At 43.4% G+C, this 20340-nt stretch overlaps 1 protein-coding gene across 1 annotated transcript in view; it reads right to left on the bottom strand.

The window, feature by feature from the left end:
* Positions 1-16286: 16286 nt before the first annotated feature.
* DPYS (dihydropyrimidinase) overlaps positions 16287-20340 on the bottom strand; it is a 69986-nt gene continuing 65932 nt past the window's right edge. The window contains exons 9-10 of the mRNA XM_033935025.1: positions 20093-20183; positions 16287-17074 (exon numbers count right to left, since the gene is read on the bottom strand). Coding sequence (XP_033790916.1) covers positions 20121-20183 — 63 coding nt within the window. The 3' untranslated portion in view covers positions 16287-17074; positions 20093-20120. The remainder of the gene's footprint in view (positions 17075-20092; positions 20184-20340) is intronic.

The following is a 20340-nucleotide window of genomic DNA, read 5'->3' as shown; positions in this document are numbered from 1 at the left end:
ATTGTAACACCATTACAGAAGCTCATGTAAACCTCTTTAAATTAATTGACTTCCCAGTCATTAGTAGTGGTATAGAAGCTTTTGATAAACAATAAATAAAGAGGTTGGAAAGGATCAGCTTCAGGCTGATATTTAGTGCCCGATGATGGTGTGCAGGCGGGGGTGATTCACCTTCGTCTTTGTATGTGGAAGCACTGGAGTTTGTTCTCCCGTCGCTAAAAACCTCACACTGAGAGCGCCCCTACTTCTAAATTGATATTTATTGTTAGTGTTGTATGGTTTGGTAGTGGTGATTGGCTGACGTACACACTCATAGAGTCCTTTTTGACATTTTTGCCTTTTTTCTATCTTGATATTTAGTGCCAGCATCTGCATAGCTAAGAAACCAAAGTTATCACTATTCATCAGGTCTTATTTAGTTATTTAGCTATGCAGGCACCAGCACTTAATAATTCCAGCACCCACAGAGCTGCCAGTTCCTCCCCAACTTTGCCCTCAGAACACCCCTCTTTTGCCCACTTTCAAAATGGCCAGTTAATGCTTATATTCAGCCCAGCACTGGCCTTCTTAACACAGCTTAAGTGAGCAGGAGCCTCTCCTAACTGCCCAAATCACTTTGAATATCAGACGCTTAGTGTACTGAATATAATGAACCAATTACAACAAACACATCCAATATCGGTACCAAAAAAGTATAATTTTCACCTAGTGCAGTCTAGCAAGGTGTAACTCCTTAATGACCAAACCCCAAATTATCTTCTTTATGGAAAAATACCCCCCGGTTATTAGCTCGGGGAGCTGTGCTGAATGCTCTGTGCTGCTCCCGATGCTTATAGAGTTCCTCTCAGCGTCAGGAGCAGCGCAGAGCATTCAGCGCGACTCCCTACGCTAATAACCATTATCGCAGTTTAGTAAAAGGGGGGGGAGGGGATAGTAAAAAAGAGTTTAATTATATGATAGGTTTTAATTTGTTAATTATTGAAGTGGAATAAAAGTGAACATAAGAACATAAACATAAGCATTGCCTCCGCCGGGTCAGACCAGGGGTCCATCGCGCCCGGCAGTCCGCTCCCGCGGCGGCCCTCCAGGTCCATGACCTGAAAATGTTCCCTACCTAACCTAAAAAGTCCATATCCTATTTGCTCAGTGTCCTGTGAGGTAAACCTCTATCTGTACCCCGTTATTCCCTTCGCTTCCAGGAAGTCATCCAGTCCCTTTTTGAACCCCAGAATTGTACTCTGGCTTATCACCTCTCCGGGAAGCGCGTTCCAGGTGTCTACCACCCGTTGAGTGAAGAAGAACTTTCTTGCATTCGTTTTGAATCTGTCTCCTCTCAGTTTTTCTGAGTGACCTCTTGTTTTAGTTGCCCCTGCTAGTTTAAAGAATCTGTCCCTCTCCACCTTCTCTATGCCTTTCATGATTTTATAAGTCTGTATCATGTCCCCTCTCAGTATCCGCTTTTCCAGGGTAAAGAGCCCCAGCCTGTCTAACCGTTCGGCATATGAGAGGTTCTCCATACCCTTTATGGAATTATCACTGCTTAGCATGGTTGCCAGAAGGATCGGGGATTTTGCCCTTTACTGAGGGCTGTAGGGGTCAGATCTTGGAAAAGTATTACAAAGCAATCAAATCTATTTTCCAAGCTTCTGCTCAAATTCACAGCAGTTCAGCTGTATCCAAATGAACACCAGGGCCTACTGTGATTTTGATAAAATAACAAAAACAAATGAGGCCTTTGATACATAAAACCTACCACCGAAAGAGATCTCACACATATATCCAGCAGGATTCAATAAAGCATATAGAATTTCCAGTTTCTTTTTCCAACTGAGAGGAGAAATGTTGACATTTAGGATCAAGATATATTATCCACATGTAGTTACATAAAGATAATACATTCAGAAGATTGACTCTTCGATTACAATTTAAATGGGTGATGGTTTATAAAATAAAGGAATGGCGCATTCTGTCTCAACTGCATATTTTTAAGCCAAAGGTCTCCTGCTGCTCTGCCAGTGGACTTAATTACAAATTGCAAGTTCCATTATTTGGCGCAGATAGGAAACCACAACCCCCCCCAATGCTGATCTATTGCTCAGCGAGTTCCTAGAAACACAGGAAATGGAAACAATTGCAGCCATGACCATTTTTGAGAAGCACAAATTTCAATCATCACAGTTTGGTTATGGACTTAATAAAATGTGGTAACTTTTCAGCCAGTGGTCATTACTTAACTTTATATGGATAAGTTATCTGTTTAAAGCTATTTGAATTTCCAGCTGTTTTCGGTCTAAGTGGTACTTCTGAAAAGTCACATCTGTTTAAAATTATACTTGCTATTTGTGCAGTGACATTGAGATCAATAGGTCATCTTTCCAATGATAAAATATTGCTGCTGAGATGGATAAGTGTATTGGCCTGAACTGGAATGCCCCTAGTCAAGACCGTTTTTAAAATGGATTAATTTGGGTCAGTTTACTAAACTGCTCTAAAATCTGGCCTGCGTTATCACTAGTACATGCATTAAGTCCACACTGTTAGCGTAACTGTAAAATGGCCACATTTTCCACTCTGCCTGTTAATGGTGCAGAGTGTGGCACAATGGTTAAAGCTACAGCCTCAGATTGTGGGTTCAAACCCATGCTTCTCCTTGTGACTCTAGGCAAATCACTTAATCCCCCCCATTGCCCCAGGTACATTAGATAATTATGAGCCAACCAGGACAGAAGGGAAAAAATGCATGAGTACCTGAATAAATTCATGTAAACTGTTCTGAGCGCTCCTGGAAGAACAGTATAGAAAATTGAATAAATAGTGTGAAAAGTTTCTGTCTCTGGTAATCAGTGCTGATATTGTGATGTCATAATGCCTCATTCCATCACTGTCTAAGAGCCCAACCTCATCAGTGATGTCACAATGGCTTGATTGTCCTATACTTGGCTCACTTTTACTACATTTTTATTTTTAGAGTGGTGCAGTGGTTAAAGCTACAGCCTCAGCACCCTGAGCATGTGGATTCAAACCCACGCTGCTCCTTGTGACCCTAGGCAAGTCACTTAATCCCCCCATTGCCCCAGGTCCATTAGATAGATTGTGAGCCCACCAGAACAGACAGGGAAAGATGCTTGAGTACCTGAATAAATTCATATAAACTGTTCTGAGATCCCCTGGGAGAACAGTATAGAAAACTAAATAAATAAATTAGCATTTGCCCACTAGAACATGAGCCCTTAGCTACACCTATTTAGCTGGCAATAACATAACATAACTTTATTTTTCTATACTGCCTTAATCAAAAGAATTCTAGGCGGTTTCCACAAAAGAGAAAAACTGGACAATCAGTGAAATACAAAATAGCAAAAAAATGAATACAGCTTGTTGTATAAAACAGTGGTTCCCAACCCTGTCCTGGAGGACCACCAGGCCAATTGGGTTTTCAGGCTAGCCCTAATGAATATGCATGAGAGAGATTTGCATATAATGGAAGTGACAGGCATGCAATCTGCTCCATGCAAATTCATTAGGGCTATCCTGAAAACCCAATTGGCCTGGTGGTCCTCCAGGAGAGGGTTGGGAACCACTGGTATAAGAGACATTAAAAATTTAAAATTGATGGAATAAGATTAGTTATGTTTAAAAATGAAAATAAAAGTACAGATTAAGAAATGAATTTATCAAATAATATTGTCTTGATTTCTTTTCTAAAAGCGCCATAGGACAACATGGCTCCGCTGATATAATTACCCAACCAGGACTGTTGTTTGCTTGCTTGGAAAGCAAGCATCCTATCTAAATAAGACCTGAGTTTACAGCCTAAAATCTTCGGGTAAGCAAATAGGTTGCAGTTCCTCATGTGCTAACCAACTGCTCCCAACATTTATAGAGTTCCTATGAGCGTCGGGAGCAGTGCAGAGCATTCAATATGCCGGCCTGCGCTAAAAACTATCGCGGTTTTGTAAAATGGGGGAGGGGGGGGTTCAAGTGTTCATTGTTTAGCATGCAGCGATATAACTGCTATCCAATTAAAGCTGGCCATGCCTACTTTTCATCCTCAAACACCAGCCCCCCCAGCACAAAAAGTATTATTTAGCACACGGGAAGCACGCATAGATACAAAAACTATCGCAGAACGCCTAAAGGGAGAGGGATAAAACATAAGGCTAGGAAATAAAAGATAAAGGTTGTTATAAACACTGTATTGAGGTGCTGCTGACCCTATCCGAGTTGACAGACCCTACAAGGTCTGTGTTTCGGCTAAAAAAGCCTTCCTCAGGGATTCAGGTCAGTTTTCATCACTGAGATGAATATTGGTGCAATTAAAATGCTCCTTTGGCGGAAATGGTGCAGTGATCCTGGGCTCCGGTATGTATGCATTTTAGCAATTTCTGGGGGAAGTTATCATGGAGAGGTAAAAGGCGAGCTTTTTGTGCACCTCTATTTAGCACAGGTATAAGCCTAGATTTCATTGTAACAACCATTTCGTTCTCTCCTCATGTTCCTACTGATGTTTGTTGACCTGTCATTGTAATCGGTTTTAGTTTGTAAACTGCTTAGATTTTAACCCTGGTTTTATATTTGCAGTCTGTATATTCAATAAATTGAATTTGAACTATCTGAATCCTCCATCTTTCTCAATAAATAAGACTTCAAAGAATATTGTATTCCACAATCTTCTTTTTGTTCTAGAATTACTACAAGTAACTATTCTTTCCACCTACGGTCTGCTTGGTGGAGGATGGGCTGGGGAGGGCTTCAATGGCTGGGAGGGTGTAGATGGGCTGGAGTAAGTCTTAACAGAGATTTCGGCAGTTGGAACTCAAGCACAGTACCGGGTAAAGCTTTGGATTCTTGCCCAGAAATAGCTAAGAAGAAAAAAAATAATAATTTTTTAAAAGTGAATCAGGTTGGGCAGACTGGATGTACCATTCGGGTCTTTATCTGCCGTCATCCACTATGTTACTATGTTACATGGGGGAAGCCACTGCTTGCCCTGGATCAGTAGCATGGAATATTGCTACACCTTGGGTTTTGGCCAGGTACTAGTGACCTGGATTGGCCACCGTGAGAATGGGCTACTGGGTTTGATGGACCATTGGTCTGACCCAGTAAGGCTATTCTTATGTTCTTAATTCCTTTGAGTGCTGGAGCTTATACTGCAGTGGTCGGTGATAAAAAATAAAACAACTCTAACACGACTTATTAAAAGGGGACCTTAATTCCTATAAAGAGAGGCTGGATCCTCATTGTTGATTCCACTTGATATTTCTTTGAATAAGCCTCCTGAACTAGGGAAGGGCACAGCATATTGGGGGTAGGGGTGGGTAGGCAGGGACTGGATTGGACAACATGGGCAGCATAGGGGAAAGGGATCAGATAGCAAGGAATCAGGACTTCATTGTAAAATATTGTTCTTTAACCTGCATGGCGTGCAACCGGAAAAGTGTGGGGTTAAATATTTCCACAATACTGGAGAAAGATTCTGGAAATAAAACAGAAGTTGGTTGTTTTTGATAAATATAAACAGAAAGAAAAACTTCTTCATTTGAGATTCAATTTTATGTTTTGATTTACATTTGAGGAAGTGGAATAGTAATTTTAAAATGAGGGACTTTTAAATGTCAGAATTCCCACCTGTGATTAGTGAAATGGTAAATCTCATCCATGGTCAGTTACTTTCGTACTTATAACAACATTATTATAAAATAATAATAATAAATAATTGCAAACACTTAGGGGCCCTTTAAGAGGATAGCACATATTTTTCTGCTTGGTACACATTTAATAATAATCTACTATAATAAAATGCTAAGCGTGCATGCACACTCTTACCGCCGTGTTCCTTAATCTGTAGTTCCGTGGTCGGCAGAGTGCGCATGCGCGCTTACCACGCATCTCTGTCTCTCTCTCTCTCGCAGCGGGCTTGCCGGCTATGCCCTCACTGTAAGTTCGCCGCTGTCATTGCCCCCTTCCTCCCCTTTCCCGGTGCACACGAACCCCCATTGACCCTCCCACCGCGAGATGTACAAACATCCCGGCTCCAGCAGCGGCCGCATCATACTAAAGATGCTGCTTTGCGGCCTTCCCATGCTCTGATTTCCTTTGTCGTGTCTTTAGTGTGATACGCCGCTGCTGGAGCAAGTAGGTTTGACGGTCGTCTCGCGGTGGGAGGGTCAGTGGGGTCGGCTGCATGTCGTCGATAGTGGCGGGGGGAGAGGGTTCTACTGCACATGGGGATGGCTGGCAGGCAGGTTGGCTTTGGAGGGTGTGGGAGGGACAAAGTATGGAAGGCAGTGAGGGGGGGAGCAGCGAAGAGAAGCTGCTAGACCGGGGGAGAAGGGAAGAGGGACCAGGGGAGCAGGAAAGAGGTGCTGCTGGACTGGGGGAGCAGGGAAGAGGGACGGGGAGCAGGGAAGGGGTGCTGCTGGACAGGGGGAGTAGAGAACAGGTGCTGCTGGATAGGGGGAAAGGGAAGAGGAACAGGGGGAGCAGGGAGCAAGGAAGAGGTGCTGCTGGGTCAGGGGAGCAGGGAAGAGGGACAGGGGGAGCAGGGAAGAGGTGCTGCTGGACAGGGGGAGCAGGGAAGGGGTGCTGCTGGACCGGGGGAGCAGGGAAGAGGGACAGGGGGAGCACGGAAGAGGTGCTGCTGCACAGGGAAGTGGGTATGGGGAGGAAATGCTGCTGCTGCTGCACAGGAAAATGGAGGGGGAGGGTATGTTTCTGCTGCTACTGCACAAGGAAGTGGAGTGGGGAGGGAAATGCTGCTGGTGAGAAAAGGGGGCTGGGGCTGAAAGGGAAAAGATGGGAGAAGGGGGCTGGGGTAAAAATGGGTTTGGAGCTGGAACTGGGGCTGAAAATAGGGGACATGTGAGGGAAGGAGGCTTTACTAGCACCCGTAAATGTAACGGGCTGAAACACTAGTAATAATAATAATTTTATTCTTATATACCGCCAAAGCCATGAAAGTTCGAGGCGGTTTACAACAAGAAGCGCTGGACAATCAGCGAAGAGGTCACAATTCAAAGTCGTCAATACAATCTACATAATGGAAGAAAAGGTTCTCAAAGTCATCAATGCAATCTTACATAATGGAAGAAGTGGAAAGTTATATAGAGCTTAAGGTTACTGGTTGAATTAGCTAACATCTACTGCAAATTAAAAGAGTCCAAAAATCCCACACTAGCTGTTTAACACTGGTAGGGGTGAGAACTGGGCATAGTCAGCTGGTACTGACATGCTAGTTATCACAACAGCTAAGTGCAGCTGCGCTTCTGGCAATCCTGCAAAGTGGCTGCTGACAGTGCCATGGTGGTGCACTCCCTACAGCTTCCAATCTTCCCCTCAATGTCTGATCCACCTCTATGAAACTGCCCATGATGTCTGATGCGCCCAAATTGTCACGTCAGATCCCCCACCATAAGTCAGATCCCCTTGCTAAACACAAAGCCCCTGACATGAACACCCTGCTCCAAACCTCTCCCAGAACCTATCTGAGGTTTTGCCCTGGTAGTTCAGGGACTGGGCTGGATGACAACTTTGCCCCTAGTGGCAGCCTTGCATTAGTACTACTAGGGGGGTCATCCTTCTATATAAGGGAGATAAGGGAGGCAGGATTGGACTTCATGAGCAGAATCCAGGAAGGAGTTAGTTGGACATAATGGGCAGCATTTTAGAGAGATCAGACTTATTGGACATCATTTTGAAGGTAATTAAATTGGATATCACGTGAAGAGGATATCATAGGCAGCATGAGGAGGAAACTGGACGTCATAGTTGTGTCTTGGAGGGTGGGGGATTGGACATTATGGGAAGCATGGCAACATCTGGGGGTGGGATAGGATATCATAGCAGTTGGGGGAGGGGGAGGATTTGGCATCAAGTGCAGCATTGGGAAGGGAAATTAGAGTGGGAGGAATGTATTCAGACGGTGTGATACACCGTCATATCTTCACAGTTTTGACTTGTTTTAGTGGACCGGGCCCCAACTGCATGATCTCTAGTGGCAGATAGCAAAGGTGATTCCACGCTATTCCACTGCAGGTAATGTGGTGCCTGTATGGTAAATGTCTGCCCTGTGTGGTAAATAGCACGCAAATGCTGGCCTTGCTCCATGCATTTACTTCCCCTCAGCTTTACGCTTACCGTATGCTTGGTTTTGCACATAGCATATGGTAGGTGCAAAGACTTAATCACTCTTTAGTAAGCTTAGAGCATTAAAAATATGCATAGCAAAATGTTTTATTTTGGTTGGAGTTTGGATCAAATGATCCTTTAGTTGTTTTCAGATTCTGAAAAGTTTGCTATTTTCAGGTCAATTAAAGTCAATAGAGAAAGCAATGCTGCACTCTATTGAGTTTTCTATCCGTTTGAACATTATTATTTGCTTAAAACTTGCTGACAGGCATTCACTAAAGAGGCAACAGCACTCCACAACATCAGTGGTGGCATAGAGACTCTACGGCAGGGCTGCCCAAGTCCAGTCCTCGAGATCTACCGGCAGGCCAGGTTTTCAGGATATCCACAATGAATATGCATGAGAGAGATTTGCATACCAAGAAGGCAGTGCAGGCAAATCTTTCTCATGCACATTCATTGTGGATATCCTAAAAACCTGACCTGCCAGTAGATCTCGAGGACCGGACTTGAGCAGCCCTGCTCTACGGTATCTAAAATGGACAAAGGGACTAGCAGAGATGTGTAAACCAGAACTCATATTAACATGGAAATCCCAAGGTAACAGATGAAGTAAAGCAGCAGGTTACCAGATTTTACGGAAGTAAAATCCGGATCCATGGCCATGCCCAGTTCCACCTGGCCCCGCCCCGTTCTGCAGAGTCACGCCCCATTATACCCCAGCCCTGCCCCCAGCCTGCCCAGTTCTAGCCAGGCCCTCCCCGTTCCCCTCAAGTCACGCCCCACCCCCAGCCTGCCCCCTCAACCTGTTTGGAGCAGCATTGGGAGAGCAACTACACACGCAGAGATGTGACTCGATGACATCATATGCATGCGCGCAAGCACATGATGTCACCGTGTTGCATGCGCAGATGCCCTCCCGAAGCCATTCCCAGCTGAAAAGTGCCGGGTTTTGAAAAGCTGTCCAGACGCCCGGACACGTTCTCTAAAAAGAGGACATGTCCAGGTAAATCTAAAAACCTTAGTCTGGGCCAAAGAAGCACTCAAAGGGTTAAGCCAGAGTAGGAGTTTTGTGGAAAAATGACTCCATTTGAGGAATGCATGTTGGAGTATCTGAGTGTCTCTTTAGGCCAGTGGTCTCAAACTCGCGGCCCGGGGGCCACATGCTGCCCGCCAGGTACTATTTTGAGGCCCTCGGTATGTTTATCATAATCACAAAAGTAAAATAAAACAGTTTCTTGATCATATCTCTTTAGCTATAAATTACAATATTATTATTAAAACTTAGCCAAAAGGAAAGAATTATAAACTATAAAGAGTTTTACCTCATGCAAAATTGTCATTTCTTTTTTTTTTTTTAATTATATTTTTATTATTTTCAACTTAAATTTCAAGTATTACACTTGTACAGAAAGCAAGAATAGAATGGATATCAAATACAATAGTAATATAATTCCTAAGTTAACAATTATACTATTTATGCTCAAGTCCACAAATTAAGATCCAAGAATTAAAGAAACTTGGCGAAGAAAAAAAAAAAAGAACAGTAATAATAACAGAAAACTGAGAGCTATAGCATTGAGATAGGGGTCACAATATCTAAATTATAGGGCTCAAAGATTGTTAACATTCAGACGAGACATAGCCACGAAGTTAGTCAGTTGTGATGGTTCAAAAAACACATATTTAAACGTACGATAATATACAATACACTTACACGGATGTCTCAAATAAAAAGTTGCCCCCAAAGATAAAACCCCAGGTTTCAAAAGAAGAAATTCACGGCGGCGCCTTTGCGTCTCCCGTGCCAGATCTGGGAACATTAATATTTTATAACCAAGAAAGCTTTTTTGTCTATTTTTAAAGTAAAGTTTTAACAACCATGTTTTGTCAATTGGCAAAGCTAAGGTGATAATCATAGTGGCTGGTGATGCTAAATCCTTCTCAGATGTTTCTAAAACCTGTGAGATATTTAAAGGTTCTTGATCTGAAGATTTTACTTTTGGTTGTTGATTTTGTTCTTTATCAGGCAAGTAATAAACCCTTGAAAATGGTGGTAATGAATCCTCGGATATCTCTAAATTTTCCATTAGATATCTCTTAAGCATATCTCTAGGTGTTACTAACTCGAGTCTTGGAAAATTAATTAACCTTAAATTATTGCTACGTGAGTTATTCTCAAGCATTTCAATCTTCTTCCTTAGGTTAATATTGTCTTTAACTAAGATCTCTTGAATTTGTTTCGATGATTCAATTTCTTTTTCTATTTTTTGAATTGATGAATTAGAAGTATTTGTTTCTTCTCTTAAGTTCTTCAGTTCCTTATCATGTTCCTTAATTTTCTCTTCAATTTGTTGAAATGTAGGAGTAATATTTTTAACAAAACCAGCCATTAAGTCCCAAATAGAGTCTAAAGTCACTACTGCAGGTTTAATCAGTACAATTGGAGTTTGTGTAAGTGTAAATTGCTCACCGTCCTGAAGTCCTTCGAGGGGAGTCTTCTGTCCTTCCCCCTCAGATTGAGATGGTGTTCCCCCAGACATCTCCATGGGGGCCCTGGAAAAGTGGGCCCCAACCTCCAAGCTCTCCAGTAAATCCTTCCTTGCCTCTGGAGAGGAGAAAACCATTGAATCCGGGGTTTCCCCGCCCCTGGGAGAGCTGGTCGTCTGGGGCTGCAGGGGCGGTGCCCTAACGTCAGGGCTCAGCGTGGTATCGGGCCCAGGAGTATCCACAACGGGTTCGCCTCCCTGTGTCCTCTGTGGGCCGCCATCCGACGTCGCTGTGGCCTCTTGCATGCGCCTCAGGAGATCTTGTATGTTTCCGAGACCCGGGGCTCCAGGACGCCGCGAGGCAGAAGCGGCACTCCGGCCCCGTCTCTTCGGCATCGCGGTAAGTAAAAACCGCTAGGAAAAATTCAAACGAATACGATCCTGGGACACGCAGCTCAGCGCGTCCTGCTCTCAGATCGCCATCTTGGATCCGTGCGTCGTCCGGTCAAAATTGTCATTTCTTTAATAAGACATTAACTATTTTTTTCTGCGGCCCTCCAAGTACCACCAAATCCAAAATGTGGCCCTGCAAAGGGTTTGAGTTTGAGACCACTGCTTTAGGCAGATTTGTTTGGGAGAATATGACTGTAAGTGCTTTCTTTTTGCAAGACAGATCACATCAAAAAGCTTAGGACCATTACTTTGAAAGGAAGATTAGAATGCACCGCTGCACAAGTCATCACAAATGAACTAGCAGTGAGCAGTTCAAAATAGAGTTTCTGAGATTATATGACTGTAACACGTCAATCCAATAAACATATGGTGGCATAAAAACTCTAGGTATGGGGGGAGGGGTGATGGCAAAGCAGCAACAACAGTGGCAGTAATGCCCCGAGACATGGAGAAAGGTGAAGCAGCATCATTGTTGGCTTAGAGACCCCCAAGACACCTGAAGTACTAATAGGAAGATCCCAGGTAATGGGGACAAAATATTTGGGCACTGGTGTTTGTTCTTTTTCAAAGTTAGCACCGGCAGCTAGGTTCCACCATGTTTAAAGTGGCAGGGGTGGGCAATTCCAGTCCTCGAGAGCCGGAGCCAGGGCAGGTTTTCAGGATATCCACAATAAATATGCATGAGATAGATTTACATCTCAAGGAGACAGTGCATGCAAATCCATCTCATACATATTCATTGTGGATATCCTGAAAACCTGACCTGGCTCCAGCTTTCGAGGACCGGAATTGCCTGCCCCTGCTTTAGGGAAAAGCTCCCTTTCCCCAAAACAATGTACAGTCCCTAACAAACATTAAGCTGTCTCAGCATTTTCTCATCCACTTACTGTGATTTTGGAGCTCTGCCTTCCTCTCTAGGGTCTTTCATGTGGAAAAAGAAGATTCTAAAATTTCAACTTTCTACCTATAATTTTATCCCAAATCCTTCCTCCTTTACCTTTTTATGTCATTAATAGTCATATGTACCATGCCGGCCAGCTCCTTCCCAGTACTTTTCCACTAGTCGATATTGTGGCCACTTACTCAGGAAAATAGCTAACTACCTCCATGTATGTGCATTCATGTGGCCTAAAACTAGGTGGTTTCTTATAGAATCAACGTCTAATACATTTTGGAGCTCAGCTCTAGTTTTCAAAGGAACATCTCAAAGTTAGGCCCTTAAATTCTTTGGGGTCACTATTCAAAGAAGAAAGGCTCCTGCCCACTTAAATCCTGAACAGCAGTCCAGGGGGTTTATTGAGTGGCATTTCACTGTGTGATGTTGCTGAATATCTTCTCTGACTACTGTGATAGTTGGTGCTGAAGTGCTCCATGGGTGGAATCAGGGAAGACACATAAGACATGTAGGCTTCTGCGATATTCAGTCTTAGTGCCCACATCTATATGGGCAGATAGGACCTCACAAAAAACAGTCCTAATTTTGCCTACTTATGTGAGTGCTGGTTTCTGAATTTCAGCCAGCACCCACATAATTTCCAGGTCTGCCCAGGACCCGGATTTTCAGTGCTTGTGTCCGGAAATGGGCAGGCATTGACTATTTATTTGTTTTTTAATTTATTTTAAAATGTATTACCGTATATACCGGTACTCGAATATAGGATGAGATTTTGAGACCATAAAAATGGCCCAAAAATGGGGGTCTTGTCCTATATTTGGGTCATCACCCAGTGACCACATGACATCTCCCAGACTTGCGGCAGGCCTGCCGTTAGGCCGGGACAGGAGGGATCCCTCCTGTTTCCCATCCCGGCCAATACTAACAATTATCCTAGGATAAGCGTTTAATCAAATATATGAATAAACTTGAAAACTTGTAACAATTTTTTACCCCCACCTCCCCTCCCTCCCTCGTGTACCTTTTCCCTGGTGGTCCAGCGGTGTATCCTGTGCTGAGTCCCTCCTCCTGATCTTGTGGCCAGCAGCCAGTGGCACATCCGGGCTGGCATGCAGAAGTGAGCTTTTTGAGCTCCTGCTCGGCCCTGCACCTCTCCCTGAAAAGCTGCTGCCAGTTCTCGCAGGATTCGCGATTCTCACGGCTCTTGCGGCAGCCATTCAGGGAGTGGCGCAGGGCTGGGTGGGAGCTTGAAAAGCTTGCTCTTGCGTGCCAGCCTGGGTGCACCGCTGGCTGCTGGCCATGACAACGTCAGAAGGGGTTCAGCGTGAGATACACCGCTGGACCATCAGGGAAAAGGTACACAACAGAGGGAGGGAGGAGGGGGGATAATTGTTAGTATCAGCCAGGATGGGAGACTGGAGGGATCCCTCCTGTCCCGGCCTACCACTAGACAACTAGCAGGCGAAGAGGGGTACAGGGAAGGAAGATGGGACAGGGTGCAGAGCCTGGCAGGGAGGGGGGATAGGGTGCAGAGCCTGGCAGGGAGTGAAGGGGCCTGGGTTCAGAACCTTGCAGGGAAAGGGGCTGGGTTCAGAGCCTGGCAGGGAAGAGGGATGAGTTCAGAGTCTGGTAGGGCAGGGAGGGAAGGGGGCAGGGTGCAGAACTTGGCAGGGAGGGGGGCTGAATGCAGAACCTGGCAGGGGAGGGCATGAGGGAGGGGACACTAGGGGCTCCTTTTACGAAGGCGCGTTAGCAGTTTAACGCACGTAATAGCGCGCGCTATACCATCGGCCGCGCTAGCCGCTACCGCCTCCTCTTGAGCAGGCGGTAGTTTTCCGGCTAGCGCTGGGGTTAGCGCGTGATGAAAAGTCTTGCGCATTAAAGCCGCTACTGCGGCTTCGTAAAAGGAGCCCTAGGTACAGATCCTGGCAGGGAATGGAACTTGAATATTAAACCCCCATCTTATAATCAAGTCAACCATTTTTCCTCCTTTTGGGGGAAAAAAACAGGGGTCTCGACTTAAATTCGGATTGACTTATATACTCACAAACATCCAACAATTCTGAGCAAGTTACTACAAAACATACATAATTAAAACAAATATCAATCTAAAACATAAACAATCCATATTAAAAAATAATTTTACCATTAACAACCATACTCATCATATCAGAAACTGAATCACATAAATAACATACTTCCAGACTCAGTCACTCCAAAAAAACATTTCTTAAATAACATAGTTTTAACCATTTTCCTGAATTGAAGTAGATTTGAACTAGAAGCAATTTTTATTTCCACAGGCAATGCGTTCCACAATATTACTCCCTGCACAGTTAACATAGTGTGTCGGATGCTAATTAACTTTACAAGTTTTATAGATGGCACCTCTAAGCAAACCTTATTTTCAGAGTATTACGTTCGAGGCAGATGAAACATCTGCAAAAGAGAGCTCAACACTGTCGGACATCTGTAATTCAACTACTTGAAAATCAAACATACAGTTTTGAACTCAGTTCAAGAGACAAAAGGCAACCAATGAAGATCACGCAAGGTGGGCGTAATGTGAAGCACCCACAATCACTCGCGTGGCAGCCTTTTGCGCCAACTGTAATGCTTGAATCATATACTTAGATAAATCCAAGTAAAGAGTATTAAAGTAATCAATGATAAGTGTCAACTTTACACTAATAACCGTTTGAAAGCTATCTGTTGAGAGATAATCCCTCAACTTTTAAAGTAATTGAAGTTTAAAGAAGGCCTTAGAAACTACCATCTTAATCTGTGGCTTGAATGATAAAGTCAAATCCAACAAAACACCCAGATATTTACAGTGACTGGACATGGAATCACTACATCATCCAGTACAGTCTCTGAGGGAAACATATCTAAATGTTTTTCACGACCTACACACAGAATTTCAGTTTTTCTAATATTCAATTGATTCTTACTCTAAATCACCTGAAAGCAATTTTTAATCTGGGATAGACTACCTGGGTCTAATTCAGCCCATGGCTTCCAGCAGCTATAAAATTGAAAATTACTACCTTTGAATATTGTCTCTATAAATTTCTATGGAGCCCATAGACCAAAACAAGCAAAAATATGGGCGTGGCATGTTATAACCTGGAATTTTCCGGTACACCGTCCATGTTTTTATGTGGCAGCATATTCGAGATTTTTTTTTTCTTTTTTTTTGCAAGTCTTGTGCTAGTTTTCCATTAAAATGAGAGACTTGCAAAAAAAAAAAACAAAAAAAAAAAAAAACACATTATATGGGAACACATAGGGGCTCATAATCGAAAGAGAAATCGTGGCCTAAGTCGGCACTTGGACGAACATTTCTCAAAAACGTCCAAGTGCCGATAATAAAAACGGCTTTCATAGTGCCACTGAACGACCAAAGCTAAACAGGGCGTTTCGGGAGGCGTGTAGTTGGGCGGGAGTTGGGCGGAATGTGGGCCGGCTTAGCCTTAGTCATACAGCATGTATAACTGAAAGTTTTACAACAGAGCCTAGACGGAACTTGGACGTTGTGACTTAGACCATGTAAAACATGGTCTAAGTCACAAAAACCCACCTAAAGTCACCAGATAAGCACTGCAAACACATAAAACAGACCCCCATACACTACCCCAGTGATCACCGACCCTCGCCAACCCCATAAAAATTTTAATCACAACTTTAAAATTCAGCCTCCAGACCATCATCACCTGGCCGCCTGGCATAGGAAAGCCTAGTTGTCCAGTACAGAGGCAGCTTAAGTCGACTTGGGGGTGGGTTAGAGACCCATAGAGAGGAGGACCCATACCCATAAGCCCCTGTAATCACTGCATTGATACTTAAACATGTGCACTCCCCTATACACCCCCAAAACCCTTTTTTACTGGCATATAAGTGGCTCCTGCAGCCATAAGGGCTATTGGGGTGGTAGATAAGTGGGTCTAGGGGATTCTGGAAGTGGTTTGGGGGGCTCACCGTAACCTATATGGGAACTGTAGTGAGGAGAAGACATGGCACCCTTTTTGAAAAGTTCACAGCAGTGCCCTGTAAGGTACTCCACTATTTAGGTGCCATGTCTGGGTATGCAGTCCATCACTTTGCAGACTCCTCCCACATCCAACAGGGCGTTTTGGATTTGGATGGAAAGTTGGACGAAAATGTGGTATAAAGATGGACGATTTAGTAGCTTGGATGATCAGATCGGCAGGACATATAATTAGACGATTTTTGAAACGAAAAAAACATTGGACGTATCTTTCGAAAATGTGTCTTAAGCTCTTTTTTTAAAAATTTAATTCTTTATTTGATTATTCATTACAATAACAAATATTCACAAATATCCACAAAATTCTGTATATAAAATACAACTTAACATATAATAAGGAAATTAATCAACTTTGATATAGTCCACGTTATAATGGTCACCAGTATTAAATAGGAAATGAAATCTATCTATCATTTAACATTGCAGGCACTAATTGGCTAATCTATTTAAATAATACACCCTCCTCCAATATATATATAAAGTTATTGATAATAGAAATTAAACTTTCAACAGAGGTTTTCCTAACTTCTAACTGGACTGGTTCAAAAAAAGTATACTTGTCACTTCCATACGAGACTAAGCACTTGCACAGAAATTTCAGAAAGAAAGTAGCTCCAGCTGCCACCAGCTTAGGTTTTAGCTGGAGGAATTGCTTCCTTTTAAACTGAGTATGTCTATCTTAAGCTCTTTTTAACTTTGGACGACTTGCGAGATGGACGTAAACGGACTTAGACGTCCCTTTCGATTATGCCCCTCTTAATGTTTCCTATGTAGGAGGAGCTAAATGCTCATGCATTAAGTCCACATTACAAAATTAACTGCCAATGAGAATACACTATCTGGATAACACTTCCATGCCCAATCCCTGTCCATGAGAAAATGAGAGAGTATAAATAACATGTCTTAGATTTATTATTTATAATTCATCTTTATCCAAGCTGGATTAAAAAAAACCAAATCACATACACAATAAAACAAATAAAAACAAAAAGCATAATGCTCTTTAGTAAAAGGGCCCATGCGGCTTCATGTTGGTGAGAAGAGTATACTTGACCTCCTCTTTTCAAGCGCCATAATGTGTTGATTGGATTCAGTCATAGAAGGAGCCATGGTTTTCCGGATTACCGAAGGATGAGAAGAAAAAGTTAAATATACATGTTTTAAAACAAATTAACTGCTTTTTAAAAAACATTTACTAATATAGGGGACTTTTTATTAAGCCGCATCAAAACATGGTCTTAGTGTGCCCTTAAGTGGCTTTTCCAACTGTAAAAATGATCCTTTTGTATTTTTTTGTATTAAATGTTGCCATGTGCATGTACATGGCCATTAAAATTTTTTATTTGTGAGCACTTACCACTACTTATTTTGTGGGCAGTAAGGGCTCATGTGATATAATGTAGCTCTGCGGAATGCCCACTCTACTCCCCCTCCCCCTCCCAAATGCCCACTCAAAAAAAAAGAATATTTTATAGTACATAGTACAGTCATGTTAATTTGGCAGCTACTACAAAATACCTGAGTACATACCATGGTACGCCATTTTAAGTTGCATTAGGCACACAGTAGCACCATAGAGGCCCTCATAGATAGTTATGTTAGGGTTAGCTCCAGAATAAAAGAGGACGGATTGAGATATCCGGGTTTGACTTCCATTGAAAGCAATTTTGCATATGGAAATTTGCACTAGACAATGACAAGGGGAAAAAATTTGTCCCCTTCTCTACCCCATTCCCATGAACTCGGTCCCCATCCCAGCCCCATACCCGTGAGCTCAGTCCCTGTCCCTGTGAGTTTGGTCCCCGTCTCCATCCCGTCCCCACAAACCATCTGATCCCATCCTACACAAGCCTTGAATAGTTTCATACTGAACTTATTTTATTAAAGTATAAAAAGAAACAATATTCTGTACAATTGTCATTTAATAAATCAGAGTTCTGGCTGCCGAACTAGAGGAAAAGATCTTCTAGCAGGGCTTTGTTTATAAACGTTTATCAGCACAGCTACACTACTACTTTATCCTAAAGCAAAAAGAAAAAATAGAATTTATTTTCTACCTTTGTCGATTGGTTTCTGGTTTCCTCATCTTCTCGTCATTCTCTTCTTTCCATCCACTGTCTGCCTTCTCGCTGCATCTTCCATATGGCATCTGCTCTATTCCTATGCCTCTCCCTTCCATCTCACTTTCCCTCCCTCTCCCCCCATTGGTCTGGCACCCATCTTCTTCCCTCCATTCCCCCTATGGTCTGGCATATCTGTCTGCTTCCCTTCCATCTCTCACTCCCTCCTCCAGTTGGTTTTTAGCATCTCTATCTTCCTATCCTCCCTTCAGATCTGGTATCTGTCTCCTCCCACTCCCCCAATGCTCTGGTATTTCTTTCTCCTCTCCATTTCCCTTCCTTTGCTTTTTGCTCTTCCTTCTAAATTTGTTTTCTACCTCTTGTCTACTTTCTTACTTTCCAGTCCTCAATTTCCCTTTCATTGTGCCTATCTACAGCTTGCCACCTCTTTCCCTCACCCCTTCCAGTATCTCACTAAATCTATCCTCTTTCCCCAATCCAGCATGTGCTCTTTTTCTTTATCCCCTCCTTCCATTTAGTATGTGCTCTCCACTTCCTTCCAGAGTATGCTCCCCTCTCTATCCTCTCTCCTCCAGCATCTGCTCCCCTTCCTCTCCTCCCCACTTTTTTTCTAGCATCTGCTCCCTCTCTCTCCACTTTCAGCAACTGCTCCCCTCTCTCACTCTCCCCTTCCGACCAGCATATGCTCCCCTCTTTCTCCCCTCCCCACTTCCATCCAGCATCTGCTCCTCCCTCTCTCTCCAGTTTCTGATCCCTCTCTCTCTACTTTCGGCATCATCTCTCTCCAACCAGCATCTGCTCCCCTTTCTCTCATCTCCCCACTTCCATCCAGCATCTAATCCTCTCTCTTTCTCCACTTCCCTTCAACGCCTACTCCTCTCTCTATCCCCTCCTCACAGTCCTACAGCATCTGTTACCCTTCTCCCTCTACCTCCACTTCCCTTCAGCACCACTCAACCTTTTCCCTTCGTCTACCCACCTCCCTCCTTTCCCCTTACCTTTGCAGGTGCTCTTCAGTTCTCTTTCTGAAGTGTCCAGACGTGGAAACCATTCTCACAAGTCCCGCGCGACTGCCCCAAAGCTTCTCCTCTGACGCAAGCCACCCAGGCAGAAACAGGAAATGCATCAGAGAAGAAGCTTTGGGGCAGTTGTGTGGGACTTGTGAGAATGGTTACCATGTCCGGATACCTCAGAAAGAAAACATTCTGAAGAGCGCCTGCGAAGGTGAGGGGAAGAGAGGAAGGTGGCTAGCCGAGGGGATGAGATGCCCAGATGATTTTTTAGGGGTTTTTTTTGCCGACGAGGCAGGGTGCGAGTGTCGGAATTGCGAGGAAGGCTGCTGACTAGGAGGGGTAGGAAGGGAAGCAACGTGGCAGATACTTTACTGTGGGGACAAGGCCATACACCACTCCATGGGGCAGTGAATAGCCTTGTCTCCATACTCACAGCGACCAGTTTTTTTCTTCACTGTTTTCACCGTGTCATTCTCTAATTTGCACACCATTTATGGAATCCGGGGGATAATGGAGGTGACAGGCATGCAAATCTGACTCTTATCCATATTCATTAGTGATATTCTGAAAACCTAACTGGCTTATGGTCTCCCTGGAAAGGTTTAAGAACCACTGACCTAGAGTACAGAAAGGCCGCAATCATCTGCTCCAATTGTAAAAAAACAAAAGCAACACCAGGCTTATCTACATAATTCTCAGTGTTGAAAGGAAAATTTCACTAGAGGTGGACTTTGGCAGTGGCCATTGTTTGAAATCTATACTCCTGCATCAGGCCAAAATGTTCATCCAGCATCCCACTCAAGAAACTGATCTGATGAGCTGACTATCTTAAATGGGGTCAGTAAAGTGGTCTCAAGACCTCAGATGGAATATTCTATTTTGACATATGAGAAAGGGTGTTTTATCCATGCAGACTTTGTTTTGTATTTTCAGGTACATCATATAAAGGAAGAAAAGATAACCAGGAAGAGTAAAACACTCACTTGATTGCAGAAATGCCAACTAGTGAATCTAAGATGTTGAAATCACCTCTCCTTTATAAGGTTCCCGCTGCACTGCAACAGATTGGCAGACCTACGGAAGAACATCCCATGTAATACAGCTGCTTTATTTTGAATCAGTCTATTACACTTATTATTTGAAATAAGCAAAAAAGATGTGAGTCTTTAACATTATTTATTTAAACATTGTATACAGTTTACCACTTATAGCCTAAGGGCCGGATTCAGTA

This window comes from Geotrypetes seraphini, chromosome 2, assembly GCF_902459505.1.
Source record: "Geotrypetes seraphini chromosome 2, aGeoSer1.1, whole genome shotgun sequence".
NCBI lineage: Eukaryota > Metazoa > Chordata > Amphibia > Gymnophiona > Dermophiidae > Geotrypetes > Geotrypetes seraphini.
Note: the sequence above shows the minus strand (reverse complement) of the source record. Positions and strands in the feature narration are given on the sequence as shown.